The sequence below is a fragment of the Mus caroli genome, unplaced genomic scaffold, assembly GCF_978045245.1.
Source record: "Mus caroli unplaced genomic scaffold, Mus_caroli_1 scaffold_10, whole genome shotgun sequence".
Lineage (NCBI taxonomy): Eukaryota > Metazoa > Chordata > Mammalia > Rodentia > Muridae > Mus > Mus caroli.
This window is the reverse complement of record NW_028227265.1, coordinates 57,098,584-57,123,139: the sequence shown is the minus strand read 5'-3', so window position 1 is coordinate 57,123,139 and position 24,556 is coordinate 57,098,584. Positions and strand designations below refer to the sequence as shown.

Here is a 24,556-nt window from a genome sequence, read left to right as displayed (position 1 = left end):
ACTAGCAAGTTGGCTTTCTCCTTTTGCCCCATGTGGGACCCGGGGATTAAACTAGGGCTGCCAGGCTTGGCCGTAAGTACCTTTACCCACTGAGCCACCTCACCCACAGTGCACTTATTTTTTAATTACAGATTTTAGAATTAATATTTTGTCCATTGATGATCTGGTTCTGGCTGACGGAGACAAATCAGATGGGGAACAGAGAGTAAGTATGATTTTGTCCTTTTATTAAAGATTGGGTCTTACTAAGGAGTGGTGACCATCCAGTACTCTCTCTATCCATCAGATTGCTGCAAATTCACAGGGGTCTGCCTGCTCCGCACACATTTACTCATTGTGCTTGTGTGCTGAGTTTGCACTCGAAAGTGCATGCTTGTGCACCACACCCATGCTTGGTGTCAGAGGAGGGAGCTTCCTTCATCTCCTGTGAGTCCCAGGATGAAGCTCAGGTTGTTATCTGAGCGACCTCCCCAGCCCCTATTTACTTTTCTGTCAGTGTTGGGGACAGGCCCAGGGCGTAGCCTATGCTGGACAAGTGATCTGCTTCTGAGCCCCACTCCCCAGGAGTCATTAAAAATGTAGCAAGTTTGCAGCTGGAACGTTCTGTTTAGGCCATGGGGCTCAGCAGCAGCAGTCTGGTCCCCCTGGGGACATTGGCAGCATTTGGGAACCTGTTGGTGAGATCGGGGGACCAACATCTATAGGAGTAAGAGCAGGAGACTGCTCAGTGTCCTCAGTCCAAAGAATGTCAAGAGTGCCATAGCTGCTGGTAAGGACAGGAAAAGAGACACTTGGTCCAGGAGGGACCCTAGGGACTGTTAAGATGCTATAGTGCAGGTTACGGTGTTTGCCTCCAAGCCTGGCAACCTGAGTGCAGTCCTTAGGTCTCACTAAGAGGAGGGAAAACTCCTGGCTTTGTCTTCTGACTGTCACGCGTGTTTGCATGTGCTCACATACTGAGCAGCACACATGCTCTCGAACGTGTACACATAGAATAACACATTCTCTCATTTGTATGTATATACTCTGTAACACAAATGTGCTCACATTTGCACACATACTAAATAATGTGTTGTAGAAATTCTTAATCCCAATCCATCCGGAGTTTCTACACTGCCTTTGACCATTTAGTTCCCAGATAAAAGACATACACAACCTTTATATTTACAGTAAGCCTTAATCAGTACTAGAGCTGGGCAGATATCTACCCTTTATGCTATTAAAACTTATTTCCTATTGATAACCCCAAGTTATTACTTACTGTGTTTCATCTAGGCTGCTCTTAACTCCAGTTGGCCACCTCTCAGATTCATGCCTTCTTGACTCCTAACCCATGCAGGAGGCATCTTCCTCCTCCTCTCCCTCCTCGTAGTCTCTTCTGGCCTCAATGCTGGGAACACCACACCCTGCCTATCTACAGCTATAGGCTGTAGGCATCTTTATTTACCAATCAGAAATAACTTGGGGGCAAGATCACATAGCCTTACTTGGGTCTATGTACAGACTCTGGGGAAACCAGGTTCCACACTTAGCATTATAACACATAACAAAAGACCCAAACGCAACACACATGCACTTGCATACGCATACACCTATGCTCTAAATAACACTCGTGTGCTTGCATGTGCATATACACCAAATAAATGTAATAAAAATGCTTCTAAACAAAGTGATAGTGCCAGGTCTGCTGGGCACTCTATTAATCCCAGTACTCAAGAGGCAGAGGCAGGAGGATCTCTATGAGTTCAAGGCCAGCCTGATCTACACAGTGAATTCCAGGACAGTCAGAGCTGTACAGAAATAAATCCTTTTTCAAAAAACAAAACAGCCGGGCGTGGTGGCGCACACCTTTAATCCCAGCACTTGGGAGGCAGAGGCAGGTGGATTTCTGAGTTCGAGGCCAGCCTGGTCTACAAAGTGAGTTCCAGGACAGCCGGGGCTACACAGAGAAACCCTGTCTCGAAAAACCAAAAAACCAAACCAAACCAAAACAAAACAAAACAAAAAGGAAGTGATCAGAACTGCACCCCCACCCCCTCTTTGTAACAGGGACTCTCTGTGTGGCCCTGGCTGTCCTAGAGTTCACTCTGTAGATGAGGTTAAGCCTCAAGCTCACAGAGATCTTGTTTGCCTCTGCCACCCAAGTGCTGGGATTGTAGGTGTGGCCAACATGTCTGGCTAGAGCCCCTTCTTATGGTACTGTAGTCTCCAGCCACACACATATTCCCCAGTTCCTGCGTGTGTCTGCCCTGTCAGACGAGTGTTAGTGGCATACAGGGTACAAGTTTAGAATTCATAGCATCGAGCTGTGCATGATGGGTTCAGACCCATTACTCCTTACACCATGGAACAGGAGCTTGGAGGATGGGAAGTTCAAGGCCATCTTTGATTCTATGGTGTCTTAGTTCCTGGTCTTTTGTCTGTGATGGACATCAAATAGCAGCAGCTTAAGGAAGGGCTAAGGCCTGGTGGCAGGATGTCTACAATCAGGTGCTCAGTTAGTTCCCCATCTGCTTTTAATTCAGGCTGAGACTCTGCTCGCAGGATGGTACTGCCCACATGCAGTAGTGGTCTCTTCCCTTTGTAGCCATGCCCCAGGGCTGTTCTGTGGTGATTGTCACTCCCATCAAGTCTAACTCCTGTACATTCCAGCTTAAAGCCAGCATGAGATGTCTCTCTTAGGTCTGTTTCAGTCACGGTTCTATGGCTATGAGGAGACACAGTCACTGTGGCAACTTTTTGTTTGTTTGTTTGTTTGTTTGTTTGAGACAGGGTTTAGCGTGGTGGCGCACGCCTTTGATCCCAGCACTGGGGAGGCAGAGGCAGGTGAATTTTTGAGTTCGAGGCCAGCCTGGTCTACAAAGTGAGTTCCAGGACAGCCAGGGCTATACAGAGAAACCCTGTTTCAAAATGCCCGCCCCCCCAAAAGAAACAAAAAACAAAAAAAACGAGAGACAGGGTTTTTCTGTGTAGCCCTGGCTGTCACTCTGTCTGTAGACCAGGCTGACTGCCTCAAACTCAGAAATCTACCTGCCTCTTCTCACAACTCTTATAAAGTTAAATGGTTAATAGGGAGTTGCTTGCATTATCATCATGGCAGGAAGCATTCACCATGCCTGCAGGCAGGCACTGGAGCAGTAGTGTGAGCTGCATCCAGATCCATAGGCAGAGAGAGAGACTCTGGGCCTGGCAAGGGCTTTAAAACCTCACTGACCACTCCTCGTGACACACCTCCTCCAATAAGGCCATTAGTCTTTTTGTTTGTTTGTTTGCTTATTTTTGTTTTTGTTTTTCGAGACAGGGTTTCTCTGTAGTCCTGGCTGTCCTGGAACTCACTCTGTAGACCAGGCTGGCCTCGAACTCAGAAATCCTCCTGCTTCTGCCTCCCAAGTGCTGGGATTAAAGGTATGCACCGCCACTGCCTGGCAAGCCATTATTCACCTTAATTCTTACAATTCTTTCAAATGGTGCCACTCCCTGGTGACTGAGCATTTAAATATTCAAATGAAAGTGTACTTTACAAACTTTTCATCTGTTTTACTTCTTATACTTTTTCTGTTTTTTTTAATTGATTAATTTATTTTCTGTGTATTCTTACTTAGACCCTCACTGTCTAAAAAGAAACCCAGAAGCTAGTCAGATGTGCTGGCTCATACGTAATCCCTGTGCTTGGGAAGCTACCGAAGTAGGACTGCAGTGAGTTTGAGGCCATACCAATGCACATACCTCTAGGCTAACCTGGCCTACAGATTGAATCCTGTCCTTGTTGTCTTCAGCCTACAGAACAAGGAAGTTTGTGTAAAGTGCTTCATGGTTCCTGGCACTAGGCTTCAGCAAAGTGGACAGCATGTCCTAAGCATGCACAGGTCCTGGGTTTCATCTACAGCTGCACGACGCCGGGCAGTGGTGGCGCATGCCTTTAATCCCAGCACTTGGGAGGCAGAGGCAGGCGGATTTCTGAGTTCGAGGCCAGCCTGATCTACAAAGTGAGTTCCAGGACAGCCAGGGCTACACAGAGAAACCCTGTCTTGAAAAATCCAAAAAACAAACAAACAAACAAACAAACAAACAAAAAATACAGCTGCATGCCTCCCTGACAGCACAGTTTCCCTGTTTCCACGATTCTGTTGTTTCTGGAGGTACATGCATGTATGTGAGTGCAGTGCCCACAAAGGCCAGAAGAGGGCATGCAATCTCCTGGAGCTGGATTTCAGACAATTTTGAGCCCCCTCCTGTGGGTACTGGCAGCACATTGACCTAAGAGCTTACTCTTCAGATTCCATGTTTTCTTTAAATGAAAGTGTACTTTACAAACTTTTCAACTGTTTTCTTTGTATACTTTCTCTGTTTTTTAAAATTTATTTTCTGTGTATCTGTATTTTGCCTGAATGTATGTCTTTGTAAGGGTTCTGGATCCACAGGAATTGAAGTCACAGACAGTTGTGAGCTGCCATGTCTGTGCTGGTAATTGAATCCCGGTCCTCTGTAAGAACAGATAGTTTTCTCAACTGCTGAGCAGTCTCATTTCACACACACGAGTTTTTCATTGTGTGTGTGTGTGTGTGTACACCCTTGTGCATGTATAAGTTAGGTCAAAGCATAGCTGTGGGAGTTTTCATCTGCATGTGCTCCAGAGCAGGTTGTTGGACTTGGCAGTGAGTGCCTTTATCTGCTGAGTCTTATTTCTAGCCCACAGCTAGGATAGTTTTAATTATTTTCTTTGGGAAGATCAGAGGGACAGGGTCTTTACTCTGTAGCCTGACCTGGCCTAAGACTATGAAGTCATCTGGCCTCTGCATTCCAAGTTGTTGAGGTTACAAGTCTGATACACCTTGGCTGTCTTTATTTTTACTTTTGGTTTTCTGAGACAGGGTCTCACATAGCCCAGACAGGCCTCCAAATCAGTATGTAGCTGAGGCTGGTCTTGAATTCCTGATCCTTCTGCCCCTGCCTCCAAAGTGCTGGGATTACTACTCTGCCTGGATTACTTCTTGTGTTTCTGAGAGAGACTTGTATAGCCCAGGCTAGCCTAGAATTTGGGGTCACAGGTGTCTGCTGCTGTGACTGGCTGTCCAGCTCTCTAGAATCTCCTTTAGCTTTGCCGCCCTGGTTCCTTTTAGGAGGAAGACTGTGGAAGGGAAGGGATTTCAGTCAGAAGCTCCCCACCCACATCACCTACTCAACTGGAAGCGCAGAGGCCTACGTGGCCCAAGAATTGTGTGTTTCAGGGCACAACCGCTGTGGTTGGGGATGAAGAGGACCTTACCACTGAGAGTGAGGTCTCAGAGCCCCTGGGGGCCAGCTCCACAGCAGCTGTCCAGTCTCACAGTATGGCCAGGGCACTCACTGCAAGCCCAGCTTACTCAGAGGATTTTGAGCAGTTCTCTGGTCCCTTGGCCTTGGAGGAGTCGCTTGACAGGACGCTGGACACTTTGTCAAAGTTTTCTTCCAGTGGTCAGACAGATATCATTGCCAGACAACCTCTATCAAGGACAGAATGGGGCAGGGGTGTGACCAGAGTTGTGAAGGAGACAGCTGTGCAGACACTTGACCCTGCCTTTGCCTACCAGTGGAGCGAGGGTAAGTCCGGGGCCTTCGGGAACCTGGATAGACCCCTATGATGCTGTGGAGTCCTTGGGTGTAGGCTGCAATTTAAGAATGATAGCCTTATCTTTTCCTGTTCTAGCTCCCAAATAATTGACACAGAGACCTATTAAGTTTAGTAACAAGCTTTAAGCATTGTGACTAGGCTTATCTATTCATCTATTCACTGAATAGATGTAGACATCTCAGCTATTTCCCAGTCATGTGATCCTTTACCTTCAAAACAAGTCTTGCCCTGTCTTGCTCTGTCTGGTCCAAATCTGTCCTCACGTCTGCTCTTTAATTGAGACCTCATGTCAAATCCCTTGATAACCTCATCACAACTCCTCCTGGACCCTCTGCCTCATGGCCACCTCCCTGTGGTCCTTCCCTTAATTCTCTCTACCTGGGACCCTTGCTAAGATCAGAAGTCCAGCCTTCCTATCCTCTGCCTAGTCATGGGCTGAATCAGCTCTTTATTGATCAATCAGAGGTGATGGAAAGCAATTGTTACACAACATCTGAGACAGATGCTTGACCATGCCACAGTCCAGACTATAAACAGATGTCAGAAGGTGGCATCTGCATACACAGTGCACAAGACCAACTTCCAACGCGTCCTCAGATCTGGGCTGTTGTCATTAGCCAGCTTTAGGAGGAATCTTGGCACCCCATATCCATTTCCTCTTCCCAGGACAAGGGGTGGTAGCTAGGGTGTTCCCAGTGTCTTCCAATCCTGAGAAGACTTTGAAGCCTGGGGACAGTTCAAGATGCCAGCACTGAGGCAGAGTGCTGCTGTCATCCAGAAGCCTGCTACAGGGAACACAGGGCACTGGGGAAGGGATAGGAGAATACCTACTAGTGTGTCTCGAGCCACCCAGCTCCTCACAGAAGTGTCAGGGCTGCCGTGCTACAGGCCATGAGTCTGATCTTAGTGGCGAGCATGTTCGTAGCTCTTCTCATCATACCCAGGACTTTCCTAATGTTTCTGTCCTTTCCATCTGTGCTCTCTGGCTCCTCATTTTCTGTCTAACATTGCTCTAGACCTTTTCTTAGTCAGCTGCTCACTCCTCCCTCTCCCCTAGGGAAAATGGCTGCAGTTCTCGACTGATAGCTTGTTTTGAATTTGGCACTTAACTGTGACCTTGTCAAAGCCAGGGTGCCACACACACACACACACCCTCTTTTAGGATTTATTTGTTGAATCAACGGTCTCATGTAATTAATCTAGGCTGACTCCAAACTGAACATGTAGCTGAAGATAACCTTGAGTTGATCCTCCAGCCTCAGTCTCCCAAGAGGTGGGATGATGGGTCTGTGTCACTAGTCATGGTGTATAGGGTGCAAGGGATTGAGGGTTTTGTGCCAGGTAGCTGAGCTCTAAGGACTGAGCCACACCCCAGCCTGTCTTTGGAAAAAACCTGAATTAGCTATTTAGAAAGTCAACAGTGGGGATGGAGAAGACACAATGGTGGGGTGCTTGTGTTGAAAGTGTGAGAACCAAGCTTCCAAGGTTTGGAACTCAAGACCCCACATAAATGCTAGATGGCTGTGGGACCCAGATTAAAGTGGACATGTGTGGGGATTCCTAGCATCACATGCATCCTCCCCTCCCCTCCCCTCCCCTCCCCTCCCCTCCCCTCCCCTCCCCTCCCCCTCCTCTCTTCTCTCCTCTCCTCCTCTTTCCTTTCCCTCTCCTCTCCTCTCCTCCCCTCCCCTCCAAAGCAAACCTGAGCACCATGGTTTCCAGACCTGTTTCTAACAAATTAGTAAGCAATCTAGGAAACAAGACTGGGCAGCTACAGCTTAGTTTTTGTTATATATGTGTTCTAGAAGCCCTTGTAGCACCCTCAACAGCTTCTTTGTCTTGGGCCAGCTGGTGGCATAGCAGCCATTGGACCTGCCCTTGGAAGTGCTTATGTGGACCCAGCACCCATCGCCAGTCACATTGTCAGCGCAGACGCCATAGAAGGTAACAGACAGCTGGGGGGTCACTCCTTCCCTTCAGTGCCTGGCATTGTCCTCTTAAGGGTGGCTTTGAGGGGTCCCAGGGAAGGGTACTTGTCAGCAGCTGATAGGACCTTGTTGGACAGCCTAAGAGTGGCTGGAACCTCTGTCTCTGGTGAAGGGACAAGATTTAACCAAACCCACAAGCCCAAAAACAATTCAGGGCTGGTAGTCAACTCAGTGGAGGAACCCTGCATCTGTCCAGCCCTACCAAGAGGACACTATTGGATCATTTTGCCTATGTCCAGTTCTGTTCCCTACATGGCCAACCTAATCCTATAATCAAATCTATTTAGGCAGCTGAGTCAGGAGGATCAGTTGAATATAAGAGTTTATAGTGAATCCCATCTCTTTAAAATTTTTTTTAAAGTGTCTTTGAGGGTAGGGTGGGTGTAGGGGTATGAAGTTGCAGCACATAGCCCAGGCTGGCTCAGTTCCAAGTTGTAGCACCTCATACACCTTTGTTTGAGTCGCTGGCATGTGACATCATGCCCAGGTAAAGAATTTTCTTCATCTTTTAGTGGAGTAGCCTGTGATTGTTGTACATGGTTAATACAGAATGTAGACACAGAAGGAGCCTCATTACTATTAGAGGCAGACTGCCCAGAAACTAGCAGGTCTGTGGGATTCTGTGTGGCACTGGGCAGTCACTGAGTGACATGGGTTGGGTATAGCCCTGACAGCCTACAGCCCTGCAGTTCTGGCGTTGAACGACATGCTAAAGCAACAACTGAGCCTGACGCAGCAGTTCATCGAGGCCAGCCATCAACTACATGGGTCCCTCCTGCGGTCCCTGGATGAGGACTCATTTCACTACCATACCTTGGAGGAAGCAAAAGAGGTAATTGTGGTACACAGCTACATTTTCCAGCTGGGGAGGAGAGATCATGTCAGAGAGGACTAGATGACTTGAGGCTGGCAGTGGGCTCGGCCGTGTCTGGACTCCGTTAGGCTGGAGCCCCACAGGGACCTGGACACTGTCAAGGAAGGCATCCTGTGGCCTTCCCACACCAGAAGTGTAGCAGCTGCCTCAGGTTCAGGAGAGCACCCTTAGCATTTTGTTTCTGAGACAGGGTTTCTCTGTGTAGCCCTGGCTGACCTAGCCAACTCAGAGGCTCTGGGACTAAGAGTGTGTGTCACCACTTGATAATTCTTTTTTTTTTTTTTAAAGTTTTTGAGACAGGGTTTCTCTGTAGCCCTGGCTGTCCTGGAACTTACTTTGTAGACCAGGCTGGCCTTGAACTCAGAAATCCACCTGCCTCTGCCTCCTGAGTGTTGGGATTAAAGGCGTGCGCCACCACGCCTGGCCGATAATTCTTACTTTTATGCACGTGTTTTGATATATACATATACATATATATATATTTATATATATATACCTGGTGCCTAAGGATGCTAAAGGCATTAGATCCCCTGGTGTTAGAATTGCAGGCAGTTGTGAACCGCCATGTGGGTAATGGGAACCAAACTTAGGTCCTTTGCCAAGGCAGCACCAAAGCAATCTGTTTAGGTTTCTTTTTGTTGTTCTTTTTCATCTTTTGATGTAAGGTCTCAATTTTGTAGCCAGGCAGGTCTCAGCCTCCTTCCAAAGTGATATGGCAGGCATGTACCATCACATCAGTCAAGTATCAGTTTCATCTTGTCAGAGCACTACTGGGAGTTTGGTCTGGGGATTGATATCAGATCATTAGACCTAGTAGCCAGTACCTTTACCCCACTTAGTTGTCTTGCAGGTTCTACATTTTTTTGTTTTTTGAGACAGGGTTTCTCTGTGTAGACCAGGCTGTCCCCGAACTCAGAAATCTGCCTGCCTCTGCCTCCAGGTTCTACATTATTTTTGATGGGTCTTGCTGTATAGCCTATGCTGACTCAGAACTTTACTGGAATCCCCATTATGTGCTGCTTCCACAAGTTCACAGTGAGATGCTTAATGTGGCATCTCCAGCCTCTTACCCTAGGCTGCCCACTTTCCAGTCTCACCATGTTATCTGTATCCAGTGTGGCTTCCCACTCCAGGTCATCTTGAGTGTAGCACCATGGCCTTTCTTGCCTCATTGTGCTTGAGGGCGCCCTGGGGCAGTGTTTCCCAGGCTAAGGCCCAGCACCAGAGTTTCTTATGTGCATGCATTGTGTTACTTATGGTCTTGTGTCCTACAGTACATCAGGTGCCACAGGCCTGCACCCCTGACCATGGAGGCTGCCCTGCAGGAGGTGAGGGAAGAGCTCCAAATCCCAGCAAGTGAGGCTTGCCTGGGCACCTGTCCACCTCAGAATCAATGACATCCATATGGAGGCAGGCAAGGTTCGGGTTCTCCCTGCTCAATAATAACCATACATGGACTCTTAAGCTCCCATCTGCCCAGCTGGCTGCTCTGAGGATACAGCATGAGAACAGCTGAGAACCACCACAGTGGGTTCAGTGGGACAGTGCTGTGGTATGGGGCCATGAGCCAGTTGGACAGACAACATGTGTCAGGCATTCCAATCATCCAAGATGGGACCAGCTGCCCCATGGGAACACTCCATGCCAGGTGCTGAGACAGGTGTGAGCCTGGTGCCTGGGCACAGCCTGCATCTATCCAGAGCAGCCTGCACAGTATCTCTCATCCACAGCTAGAGGAAATCTTTTACAAAAGGCTTTATTGGAAGGCAAAACAGTAAAATCCACAATTGTTAACAGCACATGTGTGTCTGCTTGTTTATCCTGAGTCAGACACATCTGAATGTCATAGGTATGGGAAATCTAAAACAAAAATCAAGTGTCTTATATGATACTGAAAAATTGTAGAGGACTCTGCATTTTATTTATAAGAATGTTTCAAAAGTTTGTGTACAAACAATGGCACCAGGCTGCTCCTTCTGGGCCTCACCTCCCCCTCTCTGGGAATGGCTAAGGAACCCAAATTAAATGATAGCACAGGAGGTGCTGGCTGGAGCCCAGCACCCCATGCTCTGTGCTGGAATTGGCTTCTCCAGATAGAAGCCCCAAGCTAAGATGCTGCACTAGATGGAGGAGCTCTGGACACCATCTTCCCTGACCCAAGGGCGCTTAGCCCAGTGTCAGAAGTTATGTCCAGGTAGTAGAGGCAAACAGCTAACATTTGTGGAAAGGGATGACAACAATAAAAGTAACTGATGAACTGAGTCAGGAGTCAGATAATCCCTGCCTCAGGGGGTCAGTATTCCTTTTTCCTAACACAAAACCAAGTAGAGTCAAACCATAATTCCTTCTGACCTCTACAGCTCAGAGGCTAGGCTATTCTGGTTGCCACGCTCAGTGCAGGCAGCCTTCTCTCTCTGGGCTGTGCAGCACTGTGGGTGGGACTTAGGCTCTGGGCTGGGGGGATGGTGGGATGGTGTTGTTTTGCTATCTGGGCACTGCGAGTAGTATCTGCAGCACCTCCTCTAGGGCAAATGCAGGACAAGCCCTCCACACTGCGAAGCTGAAGCCTGTGGTCAGTCTTCCTTCTCTTCTTTTCGAGTCCCAAATGTGGAAACTGTGTGAGAACAGGGTTGTCACCTCTACCTTTCGTGCACGAAGCTAAGCCCACCGTGTCCACCCACAACTACTACTCACACTCATCTCGGGCTTTCATGCGGGCAATGAAGGAGTAGCTCTTGTTGCGGCGGTAGTTCTCGTAAGGGTCGTCCAGGGCCACACCCACACCCTTGTACTGGTCCCATTTATCCCGGACGTCACCACCCTTAATGGGATCCTGGATGCCCTGTTCCTTTGCACCAAGGCCACCAGACCCGCTCCAGCCTTCAGAGGGAAAGAACATATAAGGCAGGGCTGTGGCCATGTTCCCTGGGAGTGGCTACTTGAACCCCCAGCAGGATGCCAACATGTGGTCATGCAGGAAGAGGGCACTGGTCTGGGTATACTCACCCATCTTCACCAGCATTTGATGGCCTTTATTCTCTTCTCCAAGCCTCGAGTCTGGTATGGGAGGCGCTGAATTAGAACCCAGGCCGGCTGCAGAGCTGGAATGAAGAGCTATGTTGTAAGCTGTCAATCCCTACAACAGGCCCCTGACACCAAGAGCCAGTGGTGGGAAGTGTGCCACCCTGCTCTTTAGCAACAGGGGTACATTTGATAATTCCCACACTGTTGGCTTACGGTGGGGTGGGGCTCCGGGACCTGGAGCGTCGCCGCCTCCCAGGGGAGTATGACTTGGACCTGGACCTGGACCTGGAGCGCGAGCGGCTTCTGGAGGAACGTGACCGGCTGCGGCTTCTGTGGGGACAGCAGGACAATGGGGCATGGGCGGGAGCAGTACACTCGGGCTTTCTGAGGTCCCCACGTGCCTACCTGGACCTGGAGCGAGAGGAGGAGCGGGACCGAGACCGGGAATGTGAGCGGGAGGAGGACCGTGAGGACTTGGAGGATCGGGAGCTGGAGCGAGATGAGGAACGGCCTCGGCTTTTGGACCGGCTGCGTGATCTGGAGGGGCCGCTGCAAGGGAATGCCACAGTGAGGACGGCAGTTACAGCAACCACATACCACAATGCCAGCCCCATGATACCAGCACAGCTCACCTGTTCCTCTTCTCCTGGCCCTTGCGCCGCCGTGCTCGCATCTTGGCTCGAAAGAACTCATAGAGGCCATTCTGCTCCCAGCCCTCACTGCATGACATGGTCCCCGTGAGAGGCTGGAGTTAGCCCCCAAGGGCCACAGTGGCCAGCCAGGAAGGGGTTCCCTACACTAGGAAGCTAACCAACCAAAAGGCAGCTGGGGCTCTGCTAGGTGTCCAGCCCCCTTTCCAAATCCCAGGTGACCTCATAAACATGCCCACTGCTGCTGTTAAGTGTCTGCCTTAGCAGGCTGGATGGTACAAAGCCACCACTCCATGCCCACCGTGGTGTTCAGAGGAAGCAGTTCCTTATCTGCAGGACAGACTTGGAGAGTGGGGCCTCAGCCAGGCCTTAGCCCCAATGTCCTTACCTGTTCCTTGGCCTGTCATGGGAGGGCGGGCTATAGAAGGCCTCCACAGCTGCGAGTAGCCTCTCACTGGGAGGCATGGGGGGTGGCAGGCGGATGTCTTTGGGGTCCAGAGGCTTGTACTCATGGTCCTCCAGCTGTAGGAGAGCACAGCTGTTGCCTGGGCCCTGAGGAGTCCTACTTGGCCACCCAGTGGATCTTAGCAACAAGGTAGGAACTCAGCCTGACAAAACTAGCACCCCCTCCACCGTGCTCAGCCCCCCCAGCCAGGGCCCAGCATCACCTTCACAAGGGGGGCCATTAACCCCGCTGGAAGATCGAAGTAGGGCACATTGGGGACTAGGCTGGGGTCATCATGGTTGATGTGAGGTGGGCCCTGTCGCCGCATGTGGGGAGGCTGGCCATTGAAGCCGTGAGGAGGAGGGCCAAAGTCAGGGTGCTGGGGCCCAGCCCAAGGTGGGTGCTCATTGATCCCAGGGTGTGGCATTCGGTGGCCAGGGTGGTGATGAGGGGGTCCCATGTCTGCAAAACAAAACATTAATCTCTAGCTGGCTGTAGCAGTCAAGTTGGGTGAAACCCATTAGGGTTTCGCAAAGGACTAAGACAGAAGCCAGCACTTGGGGTTTAGAACCCCCACAGACATGGGTACAGCTAAGGGGATTCAAGGGAGAAGACTGAAGGACCATCACAGCATCCGGTGGCAGCAAGCTGAACTTCCACCTTCTTACTGAGAATGTGCTGAAACCTCCTCTGCCAGGACCTGAGCACTGGTGAGCTAGCAGATGGCCTTAAAGGAACCTTAAAGCTTGGTTCCTGGTGGAATCAACCCAAGTGTCTGGGGTCCTTTGAAGAGAGCAGTGAGGACACAGGCAGAGGGAGGCCAGCCCCGAGCCCAGTGGATCGTTCACCAAGACACATTTGTCTGGGACTTCTGTGTGCAACTCAGACTGACAACAACCGAAAGAGATGAGACACAGGCATAGCTCCAGGCAAGCGAGCAGCCAAGCCAGTATGGCCATGGCAGGAAAATGGTACTTGAAGTACAGAGTGGCAAAGTCTGGCTGGCTGCTCCTCTTGGCCTGTGTTGTGTCAGGGGCTCCAGGGATGCCTTAACACCTCTGGCACGGGGCCTGGCTCCTAGCATGTGTGGGTGCAGGGTGGAGGCTATCCCTGTCTGCCTATTCCACACCCACCTTTTGCTTGTCACTTCTACAGCATTGAAAGGCAGATGCAGAGAGGCAGCCAGGAGACACCCCCAGTGGACCTTCTTACACTGCCTACTCACCTGCAGGAAAGTCTCCCTGGGGATAGTCAAAGCGGTGAGGGTAGGGTGGCCGCTCAAAAGGGTGACGAGGTGGGAAGTCATCCTGCATGAAGCGGGGTGGGAACCGGTTGAAGTTATGGGGATGTGGAGGCTGGTTGAACTGTGGGTGCTGCTGGTGGGGTGGGAACGGCCCACGGAAGTGGGGGGGCCGCTGCATTCTGAAGGGCGGCTCACGCTGGGCACCACCCCAGGGCGGTGGCTCATGCTGATTGTTCCATGGTCCTTCAAACTGGTTATTCCAATTGGGATCTGGCTGGTTGTTCCACGGAGCATCTCGCTGCCCATTCCAGCCAGGGTCCCCTCGCTGCTCACCCCACATGCCCTCATGGCTGTTGTTCCAGGGTGGGCAATGGGGCGGTCCACCTTGGTGGTGTGGGTATGGGGGTTGCTCAGGGGGCTGCAAGGCAAAGCACAGACATGAGCACAAGGTCTGGAGTTACCTATCTCACCCCAGGTCCAAATGCACATTTGCACATTCATACATAAAGCTGCCTATGGCCACTGGGTCCTTATACCTGGACCCAGTGCCTTCCTCCCCAAGTCCTAACAGGCACCAAATCTCAATTGGGACATAACACAGGTGCATCCCATACCATGACTCAGAATACCCCAGCATGCTGGACTATGAGTCTTATACTATCCATTCTGTATCATAACCCTACTCGTCCAGAACATTGCCTAAGGTTAGCCTGGAACACCTGCCCTTGTTTCTTTTTTTTTTTTTTCCTTTTTTCTTTTTTTGGTTTTTCGAGACAAGGTTTCTCTGTGTAGCACTGGCTGTCCTGGAACTCACTTTGTAGATCAGGCTGGCCTTGAACTCAGAAATCAGCCTGCCTCTGCCTCCTGAGTGCTGGGATTAAAGGCGTGCGCCACCATGCCCAGCTTGTCCTTGTTTCTTTAGCCAGGTAAACAGATGCATGTGGATCAAGATATTCCTAGCTACTGCTCAGACCACTTACAGCAGGGATGGCAGAATTTTAGATTTGGGACAGGAGTTACATAGGTGAGGTCCTCTGTCACTCCCAAGGCAGCATGCTGCATGACCCATGCTAGGCTGATAAGGTGCTCTTTCAGGCTTCCAAGAGCAGAAGAAAGCTGTAATCCCAGTAACAGAAACAATCTCTAAGGTGCCATGAAGGCAGGATTAAGAAGCCTGGTCAGCTTCAAAGTATTTATTAAGTAGGCATGGGGGTGGGTGGAGGTGGCACTCTAGTTCCAGGACAGCCTGGAACTTAATCCTGCTTCAGCTTTCCAAAGACTGGGATTAAACATGCTCCCTTGCTGGCTCCAACCCCACTTCTAAGGATAAAATTCCATCTATCTGGACTGCTTACTCACCCCAGACCTCTAGTTTTATTGGTGAACTGCCACACTGGCTAGGAAACCTCAGTGGACCAGACTTCTAGCCCCCAGATCTTACTGAGCTTTACACAATAAGGCCTGTTCCCTACCTCCCTCAGAGGTTCCCATTGCCCACCCCATAAGGTTCACAGCTGGCACTTCCAGGACATGGGTGCTATCTACAAGGAATAACTATCTCATGTCAAGTAAACCTGCTAGTCCTGAAGCTGAAGGGTAGAAGGCTCAGATTTGAGACTTGAAGCTCTTAGGGCAGGGCCACATGCCTGGCACCCATGAGTGTCCTCTACAGTTAAGAGTCACCAGAAAGGCTACATTCAACATAAATAGGCCATGCCCTATTGAGGGGAAAGTGTATTACACGTAGATACTCCAGACAAGCTCACCTAGCAAATTATAAATTAGTTTTGGTCATGTACCACATGAACGCTGCCCTTGTCTACAAGTCTGCTACTGAGCCACCCAGAGTCTTGGCACTGCAGCCACCACCTACAGATTCCTAGAGAACCCCACCACTTCTGATCTTCCTTCAGTCCCTTTATGAGGGACCTGAAAGCTACACTAGTAAAGACAGGCAAACAAGGGCCTGAATAGCCCACATAATGGTAGCACGGAGACAGGACAGGGCTTTGCCTATGCTCTACTGTCTTTTAGCTACTATGGCTGTGCCTGCCTGCTGCCCCACAGGTCCCCAATTAGGTGCAAGCAGACTCCCCCCTACCCCCTCCCCGAGACAGGGATTCTCTGTATAGCCCTGGTTGTCCTGGAACTCGGATCTATAGACCAGGCTGGTCTCCAACTCATGGAGATCTGATTGCCCCTACCTCAAGTGCTGAGATTAAAAGCATGTGACACCAACTCCCTGATGTGGGCAGGCTTTTGACTCAGCCATATGTGCATGCCCCAACAGATTTTAGGAAATACCTGCTGTTGACCCCAAGGGGCAACTGGATGAGGCTGATCAAACCAAGGGGGCTTGTTTGGCGGGATCTGCTCATGGGGGCCAGGACCTCGAGGGCCAGCAGCTGCAGGATCCTGGACACCTGCCGAGGTGTCATACTCTGAAGAGCCAGGCATCTGGATGGGAGGCTTGTTGTCATCTAACACAGGTGACATACAATAAGAGGCAGCCGGTCAGCAGGAGAGGGCCCGGGCAGAGTTACTTTTGAAGTAGCAGCTGTGTGCTTACAGGCATGCACATGGTGCATGCATGGTGGTCACAGGGCAACTCTTGGCAGCAGGCTCTCTCCTGCCACCCTAGGGGTCAAACCCAGGTCATCAGATCCTGTAAATGAGCTTATGCCTACTGAGCCATATCTGGCACCCCATCTGTTTCTGAGTCTCTCAATGAATCTGGAGCTCACTGACCATTCAAATGAAGTCCTCCATGTACATGGAAAGCATTTTACTGACTGAGCCATCCCTGTACCCCGAGTTAAACATTTTCACCTCAGTCTTTGGGGGAATAATTTGAGGTACAGTTTAGACTGGCCTTGAACTTACAGGATTAAGATCACAACCATTAGCTACCATGTATGGCTAGAACTCTTCTGAGATACTGATTCTTGCCTTATATCCCAATCTGGTCTAAAATCCTCCTGCCTCAGCTTCCTAGCTGCTCATTTCAGATCTTATCCAGGTTTCTTCAGATGTGGTCCTTTACACACAATATACATGTATACTAAAAACACTAGATATAGGCATGTAACATGTGTGTCTGTCTAGGACTCAGCTCTATGTGTTGAGCCCACCCAGCTGTAGACCTTAGTTTCAACCATGCACCAAGTGTGGATTAAGGTGCAAGCCTGTAGGGAGTGTTTACCTGGTCTGGACACATAAGCAGATCAATCTTGGCCCAGCAGTGGGCGGGCTGTGGAGCAGGTGTCCAGGAGGGAAGAGTGCTTTTTGTCATTTGGGGAAGTCAGTTTCAAGAGTGGAGGGAACCTCATACCTGGCTGGGTAGTTGGTGGGATGGTGGGGGCTGGTGCTGAGGCTGGTGGTGGTGCTGGTGGTGGGGGTGTGGCCTTTACGTCTGCTTCCATCTGAGGCAGCTGAATCTGTGGCTGTGGCTGCGGCTGCGGCTGCTGCTGCTGTTGTTGTTGCTGCTGCTGCTGCTGGGCTAAGCTGCTGACGAACTCTTCATGCTGTGTCTTGAGGCTCTGGATCTGCTGTTGGAAGGCCAGCTGCACAGGCTGCACCACTGACGAGTACTCATTGATGAGAGTCGCCTGGTGGGGAAGAATAGGAGCACTGCCACTAAGGACACCAGCCCAGGATCCCAAGAGCCAAAGGCTGTGTGTGATGCAGCTAGACTCAGCGATGAAAGTATCAGTGGGCAGTTTCAAATGTCCTGATGATGGGTAGCCCTCACTGTGTGATGCTCACCTGATACTGACCAAGTCCCAGGGCAGGGCTCTGCAGCTGCTGAATGATGGAGTCATCAAAGTAGCCGTTCTTTTCCCAGAGCTGCAGGAGCTGGTGCAGAAGGAGACTTGTTAAACAGAGCTCACATCACCCAGCCACCTGCCTGCCCAACCACCCAGCCCCAGCAGCCCCATACCCGGGCAATCTTCTGCTGTTTGTCCTCCTCCACAGCCAGGAAGCTGGTGCAATAGATGGGTACTACCACCTTCTGCAAGGCAGCCAGCAGCTCCCGGGCCTGCTTGCGCTGGCTGTGAGGGAGAGACCTTCCGCGCGTCAGGGCCCTGGGGCAGGACCCAGCCACGCACCCGTTACCATGCGGCTGTGGCCACAGCACCCTCTCCTCAGGAAATGTCCTCCCACCCCCAAACCAGAGGGCAACAGCAAAACTATCTACAGTGTAGGTGCCTTGTCTTAGGAAACAGGTAGAGGGAGAGTGTGCACTCCAGGGCTATTCAGAACAAGACCTTCACTGTTAGAAGGAAGGGCTCATTAGAGCCCTTGCATGTGTGTAAAGGGTGAAATTGGGCTGTTGTGGTTAGGACCTGGTTACTACTATGCACAAGCAGGTTCAACAATCTGCTCAGAAGGGATTCCCCAGCCTCATAGGGCCACCTAGAAAGCTACCGGGAGCCTAACCACCCATGAGGATTGTGGTCAACCCAAGGCACAGCATTTGCCTGTCAGGTGCCAAGGCCCTGGCTTCCATGCTCAGTGCCACTGAGAGGGGATAAAGGGAAAGAAGCAGCCAAAGGCGGCCCTTCCAGCTGTGCAGTATTCAGGCCTCGGGAGCAGTAGTGGCTCAGCAAGACAGCTCATATGCAGACCCAGGAAAGGTGAAGGCAGGGACTAATAGCTTCAGCTCCCACAGCTGAGGTCAAAGGGCAGCAAGAGTTGGCCAGGAGGTAGGCAAGGGAAGGCAGTGCAGGTCAGAGCTTTGTGTGAGCCGAGTGAGGAGTGTCCCAGGGAGTGGGAGAGAGGCCACCTGCGAAGAGGCCCTACCCTAAGAGGAAGGAGCAAGACACCTTGAGAGGAAATAGAGTACAAAGCAGGAGGGTGTGGACATGGCCTGACAGGGAGGGGTGGCATGAAGATAGGGAGAAAGATACCAGCTTCTCCTGCTCTCATGGGAGCCATATACACTTATCAGCTGTCCTAGCTTCAAGACCATGCTGAAAGCCAGAGGGCAGCCAGCCCAGCTGACTGTTGGCATGTGCCACTAGCATGGGACCTTTGCACTTGTTTCTGACCAGAGTTCTGGACTCTTGTTTTCCTTCATCAACTTCACCTACTGGCCATGCAAAGACACACCTACCAGGCCCCAGGAGGCTGGAGCCAAATACAATGCAAAGAGAAGTCTGATGGAGAGAGGATCAGCAAAGGTAGCCCCAGGACTTGGAAGAGCAGACAGTGCATCAGCCAGGTGTCTGGCTATGCAGACCGAAGCAGACACATGATGGCTAAAGAGGCAGAGAGGAGGCAGCAGAGCCCAAGGCCTGCTTTGTGGGGTGCCAGCCACTGTCCTGGGAGTACAAGCAGTGAACCAGTGTGCAAGTGCAGCAAGGGTGGGAACTGGATGAGTTGGGGGTCCCTGACAGGTGTGGGCTCTGGACCAAGTGGTCAAGTACTTACCAGTGGTGCAGCACGTCATTGATCAGATAGATGAGGTGTAGCCGCAGCTCGAAGTGTGCGCCATCAGCAGTGATGCGGTTGCGCAGGTGGCCTGCCATCAGCTCACAGTGTGGTGGGGACTTAGCATTGCTGAACATCCAGTTCTTCCCAGCCTGAGAGTCAGTCCAGGGTGAGTGGGTGGTCAGTCGGGCAGGTGACGACACCCCCACCCCATACTGAGCCTCACCGAGATGGCATCCTTTGTGCAGGTGTCAATGATGGGCTGTAGCAGGTTGTCAAACTCGCTCATGTCCAGTTGTGTCTCTTCCAACAGCTTCTGCATTTGCTGTTCCACTGCATGTGCCACGGCTGTCGTTACTTGCTCCTGGGAAAACCACAAGGGACAGGTGGTATGAGCAGAGCCCTTGCACAAACACTGGTGTCTGTCTTTACATACACCAAAGCCTGTGACTGTCGTCCATCATCACAGCAGGCAAGGCAGCCTGGCCTAAGCTAACAGGAAAATGTGAAGGAGGCAGGGTGCTCATGGATCACCTAAGCAGAGCAAGGCAGGGGGTTAAGGCTAACACATGCGCCTGTGACCATTTGGGAGGCTGAGGGCAGCTTGGGGGAGATGCTATCTCAAAATCAAACCAAACCAATCCAAACACAAGCAAGTAAATAGTAGGTATTGGTCACCAAGCTGGTTAAGAGTAGAGGCCGGTTCTGCTGTCCAAGACCTAACTGTCCAGACTATGACTGATGGTAAACATCCATGCATGCTATGTGATGGTGGTAAGCAAGGAAACCCTGAGTGGGGCTGGCACTCAGGGCTGTATGTCTTCTCTCCTTTCATTTCAGGTAGCTCATCCCTATAGAATTTGGCAACAGAACCAACCTAAAAGATGGGGCCAATAATGTCCCTCCCTACTCATTAAGAATGGTAGGTACCTAAGCCACCATGTGTTGGCATCCAAAATGGGTACAAGTCCACTGAGCGATGCCTGTGGATGACCCACAGACCTACTGGAAGGTGACTCCAGGGTCACTGACACTACATGCAGGCATACCTGGCGCAGGGCCAGCAGGTGCTGTTCCTGCTGCTGGAGACTCCACTGGCTCTGTTGGATGAGCTCGTCCATTGATGGGGTGCCCTGGGCCGGAGTGAGGGACGCTGTGGGAGCCAGCGGAGGTTGTGGCAGAGGGGGCATGGCTGAGGTGGGCTCCAGCTCTGGGGCCTGCTGCTTGCAGATTACTAGCAGGAAAGAGATGGGCCTTGTGAGCTCAGGGGGTACCCCAGGTTCCCTTTGGTGATCCATCAGGTTGCCCTCCAGAGAGAGGACCTGATGGATCCACTGTCCACCCCACACAGCCATCCTGCCCGAGCTTCCCTGTTGTGCTTGATCTCACTGTCCCAAGATAGGCTGAACCTTCCATCTTCCCTTCTATGCACTGCAAGCTATGACCAGGGCTGGAGATGTGGCACCTCTCCCAAGGGTGTGTCTGTCCCACGCCACTGGATCCTAATCTCCCCTTCACTCAAGACAGCCAGCATTCTGGAGGTCTGGCCAGCACACATAGGGCTGGAGTGCCCCCAAGACCAGCCCCACCTCTTGTGGCTTGTGGTGACCGTCCCAATCTGCAGCCTTTGGACTAGCTTGAACCACCAGCAACACCCTGGTATGACTGTATATAAGGCTGGCATGAACCCAGATAAGGTTTCTGGAAAGGAAGGCCCCTACTCACAGGTAAGACTTTAACAATATGGCCACCTTACTCTCTACTTTTAGGCCCTGCCTGTCTCAACTGAACATAGCCACACTCTTCAGGAGCCTAAGACTCATCAAAACAAATGGCCTTTGGATAAAAGCAAAGAAAGAAGGTGTCACTTAGGCTTTAATGGCACCCTACATGTCTGACTGGTTTAAGCTCTAGATCCCATACTCCTTTTGGAAGTTCCACTTTGGAGGTGTCACCATGGGCCATTGGGCTTTCACAGACTTAGGCCTCTGAAAGTCACTGCACTGCCTCCCAGTCGAGTATAGCAACCCACTCAGATGAGTGGCATACATACCCCTCACACTTATCAACAGCAATGCCAACTACATGCACTCTTCCACATCACTGCTATCGATCTGCCTTTGCCTGTATCACACTTAATAAGAAACTGTGTTCTACACCAGAGTAGGCCTCTACCACAGCAGTCAGAGTGGCCTGTGAGCAGCCTTGAGTGTCAATTGCTATGGAACAAGCAACACCCTACAGCTCGCATTTTTATTGTACTTTACAAAAACAAGACCATGATAGGAGTGGAGTAGAAGTTTTTTTTTTTTTTTACTAGAAAAGGTTTCTCTGTGTAGACTGTCTTAGAAACTCTCTGTAGCCGGGCAGTGGTGGTGCATGCCTTTAATTCCAGCACTTGGGAAGCAGAGGCAGGTAGATTTCTGAGGTTGCAGCCAGCCTGGTCTATAAAGTGAGTTCCAGGACAGCCAGGGCTACACAGAGAAACCCCGTCTGGAAAACCAAACAAACAAAAAAGGGAAAAAAACTCTCTGTAGACCAAGGTAGCCTTAACTCAAGAGATTCACCTGCCTCTGTCTCCCAAGTGCAGGGATTAAAGGTATGTACCACCACACCCAGCTGACTAGTGCTTTACCACAATTCTTGCAAAATGTCATTCTAGAACAGTCCTGGGTTTAGTTGACCTGAAGCCCTTTCTGAGCCTTGTTACTTCTAAGCAGTGCTCATAGCTCCTCTGCAAAGCAGGTCCTCACTACTGCATATCTCCCTTGTGCCTAAACCCAATCTCTCTTCTTGACTTCCACCACCCACCACTCTCAGCCTGCCTTGTCCCTGTCATGTTCAATATATTCTACTGTGGTATGGCTGGGAGAATGTCCTCTTGCCTCCCAATCCCTAATGTGCCAAAGCTTACATGTATTCTCCATTTCCAGGTATGGTTTTAAGTCGAAAGCCTAAACAAGTGACTGTACAGGGGTGGGCACAGGCTTCCTGTATAGCTCTCAGGGATATATACTAAGGCACAGTCTAAACTCCCTTCACTTATCATCCCTTACCCATCCTCAATGGCTCTACCTTCGAGCTCTCCCACTTCCATGTTCATGACCACCACCTTTCCTAATTCCAGTCTGTCCACTAGAACACACTGTTGGAACCTGTTTCAGCCGCCATCAGCTTTAAGATGGCTATGAATTTGGTGCTCTGGGGCTAAGGAATGGCCTCTCTAAACATGCATGAGGACACAGACACTCTGATGGTGATGTCAACTTCTACCACAACTGAATAGGAACCAAAACCTTATGATCAATAGACTCTAGTCCTACCCCACCTTGGCATATGAAAAACCCCTCAGTTCACACGTGTGATGTCTCCTCTCTGAATACATACCTTCTTTAAGTCCCTGTGCTCCACGGGCTCAAGTCTGCCTGCCCTACAAGCTTTCTATCAACCACCTACAATACATTGCTGGAGTATAACCAAGTGTGTTTGGATTCAAAGAGGACTGTAGCTCAGCCACTATCACTTTGACTACTCTTTGGCTTTGCAAGTCCAGACACTTATTTCCAGTTTATTCAGAGACTAGAGACCTACCCTAGATATGACAGATGTGAGTTCTGCTCTCAGAAACCATAAAATCTGCTGTTACTATTCAAAGCTGGGGTATACTGAAAAGCTGATGCAGGAAGGCTGCTTTGAACTGGAAGCTAGGCTGGATAACATACTGCCACGCCAACCTGGGATACAGTGTGAGGCCCTTAAAGACCAGCTGTGCTTCTTCACTCTTTTTCCTTTGTTTTTGTTTGTTTGTTTGTTTTGTTTTTTTAGGCAGAGTCTATGTAATCTTGCCTGTACTGGAACTTGTACAACAAGTTGGCCACAAACTCACAGAGATCGACCTGCCTTTGCCTTCTAAGTGTTGAGATTAAAGGGGTGGTCCCATCATCACTGGTTCTAAACTTTTTATTATTTCTATTACTTTTTATCATATTTTTCTTGATGTTTAAATCTAGTTTACAAAGCTAGCTCTAGAACAATCAGGACTACACAGAGAAGCCCTATCTCGAAAGCAAAAAAAAAAAAAAAAAAAAAAAAAGAAAAGGAAAAGAAAAATGTTTCAAAAACTAAAGGGAAAGCTTTTTGATCTATGCATCTGAAATGCAGAAAGCTATGGTCTCAGCCTGCAGAAAGGCTGCACAGTTTGCACAGTTCCCACCTTCCTGCAGATCCGCAATTTGCATCGGCAAAGACCACCCAGGGACCACTCCCGACCCAAAAGCCTGGATAGAGAATATATGATAGTCTCTCCTTAAGACACACAGACCCAGCAGTCTATCTTGGTACAGGGCTCCGGGTAGGTCAGAAGAACAGCTGCTCTGCTCTGCTCTGCGGAGGAAACTTGCAACTCTAAAGAAATTGGCTGTGGCGGGGCCCCCCCCCACTTGAACCCCGAGGCGGCGAGGGCCTGAGGGGAACTCACGCTGTTGCTGCTCCAGTGCCAGCTTGCACTTGTAGTAACTGTAGAACTCGCCTCCAAACAGAAACGAGAACTTAGGGTTGTCCTTCTGCTTCTCCATCGTCATTTTCTCGAACTCTGGTCCGTTGCGAGCCACAAACTGAGCGAGCTTGTCGATGACATTTCGAAGCTCCTGATCTGCAAAACAGAGGAAAAGGCGTCAGTGGGGGCAGCCCGACCCGGAGACCAGGTCGGGGTCCTCTGGGGCGGGCCACAGCAAGGCGGTGGTGTACGGGTCCTGACTAGGGCCAAGCGCGCGCCAGGAATGCGGGGAACCACGGAGAGGCCGAGGGAGGAGCGGCGAGGCCGCAGCGCGCTCCGTCACTGGCCGGGCAACGCGAGGAGGCACGGCCGGCCGGCGGGGGCACACGAGAAGAACCCAACGACCTCAGCTCAGGGACGGGCCTCACCATCTGGCGGCATCGGCATCTCCATGGCTGCAGCCGCTGGCAACGTCCTCCGCCGCCTCACGATCGCTTACCAGCACCGGCCACAGAAGCCGGCCGGAAGTGGCGCGAAGGGAGACGTTTACGACGTCCTCGCGGGCCGCTTCGCGTGCCATTTACGGCCGTCGCTGGGAAACACCGGAAGTGAAGACCGGAGGAGGGCGGGAAGAGACTGCGTGAGGACTCCAGAGAGGGACGGCCTAGTGAGACGCATGCGCGTGAGCCTCTTTGCGCATGCGGCGGCCCGGCCGCTGTTCCCCGACGCGCTGGAGCGTGAGAAGCTGCGCCGGCGGTACTTTGGGTTTCTGCCGCGTTCTTGCGTACGCGTG

At 50.8% G+C, this 24,556-nt stretch overlaps 2 protein-coding genes across 4 annotated transcripts in view; one reads left to right on the top strand and one right to left on the bottom strand.

Annotated features, from left to right (window-relative positions):
- CUNH19orf44 (chromosome unknown C19orf44 homolog) overlaps nt 1–10,272 on the top strand; it is a 17,121-nt gene extending 6,849 nt beyond the window's left edge. For both annotated transcript variants that reach the window (XM_021169397.2, XM_021169398.3), the window contains exons 4-8: nt 132–205; nt 5,121–5,580; nt 7,460–7,555; nt 8,265–8,431; nt 9,748–10,272. In XM_021169397.2, coding sequence (XP_021025056.1) covers nt 132–205; nt 5,121–5,580; nt 7,460–7,555; nt 8,265–8,431; nt 9,748–9,870 — 920 coding nt within the window. In that variant the 3' untranslated portion in view covers nt 9,871–10,272. The remainder of the gene's footprint in view (nt 1–131; nt 206–5,120; nt 5,581–7,459; nt 7,556–8,264; nt 8,432–9,747) is intronic.
- Cherp (calcium homeostasis endoplasmic reticulum protein) lies at nt 10,214–24,556 on the bottom strand. Of its 2 annotated transcripts, none has more exons than XM_021169395.3 (18): nt 24,192–24,556; nt 23,746–23,919; nt 20,318–20,502; nt 19,495–19,632; nt 19,269–19,420; nt 17,776–17,920; nt 17,601–17,690; nt 17,167–17,443; nt 16,140–16,315; nt 13,818–14,253; nt 12,816–13,054; nt 12,536–12,669; nt 12,130–12,216; nt 11,903–12,046; nt 11,711–11,827; nt 11,480–11,574; nt 11,168–11,353; nt 10,214–11,087 (listed from the first exon to the last, which is right to left on the bottom strand). In XM_021169395.3, exons 1-18 carry the CDS (start codon nt 24,214–24,216, stop codon nt 11,047–11,049), a joined length of 2,841 nt encoding a protein of 946 aa, XP_021025054.1. In that variant the 5' UTR covers nt 24,217–24,556; the 3' UTR covers nt 10,214–11,046. The 2 variants fall into 2 exon arrangements, with proteins under 2 accessions (XP_021025054.1, XP_021025055.1); XM_021169396.2 differs by having other exon boundaries at nt 17,776–17,887; nt 24,192–24,554.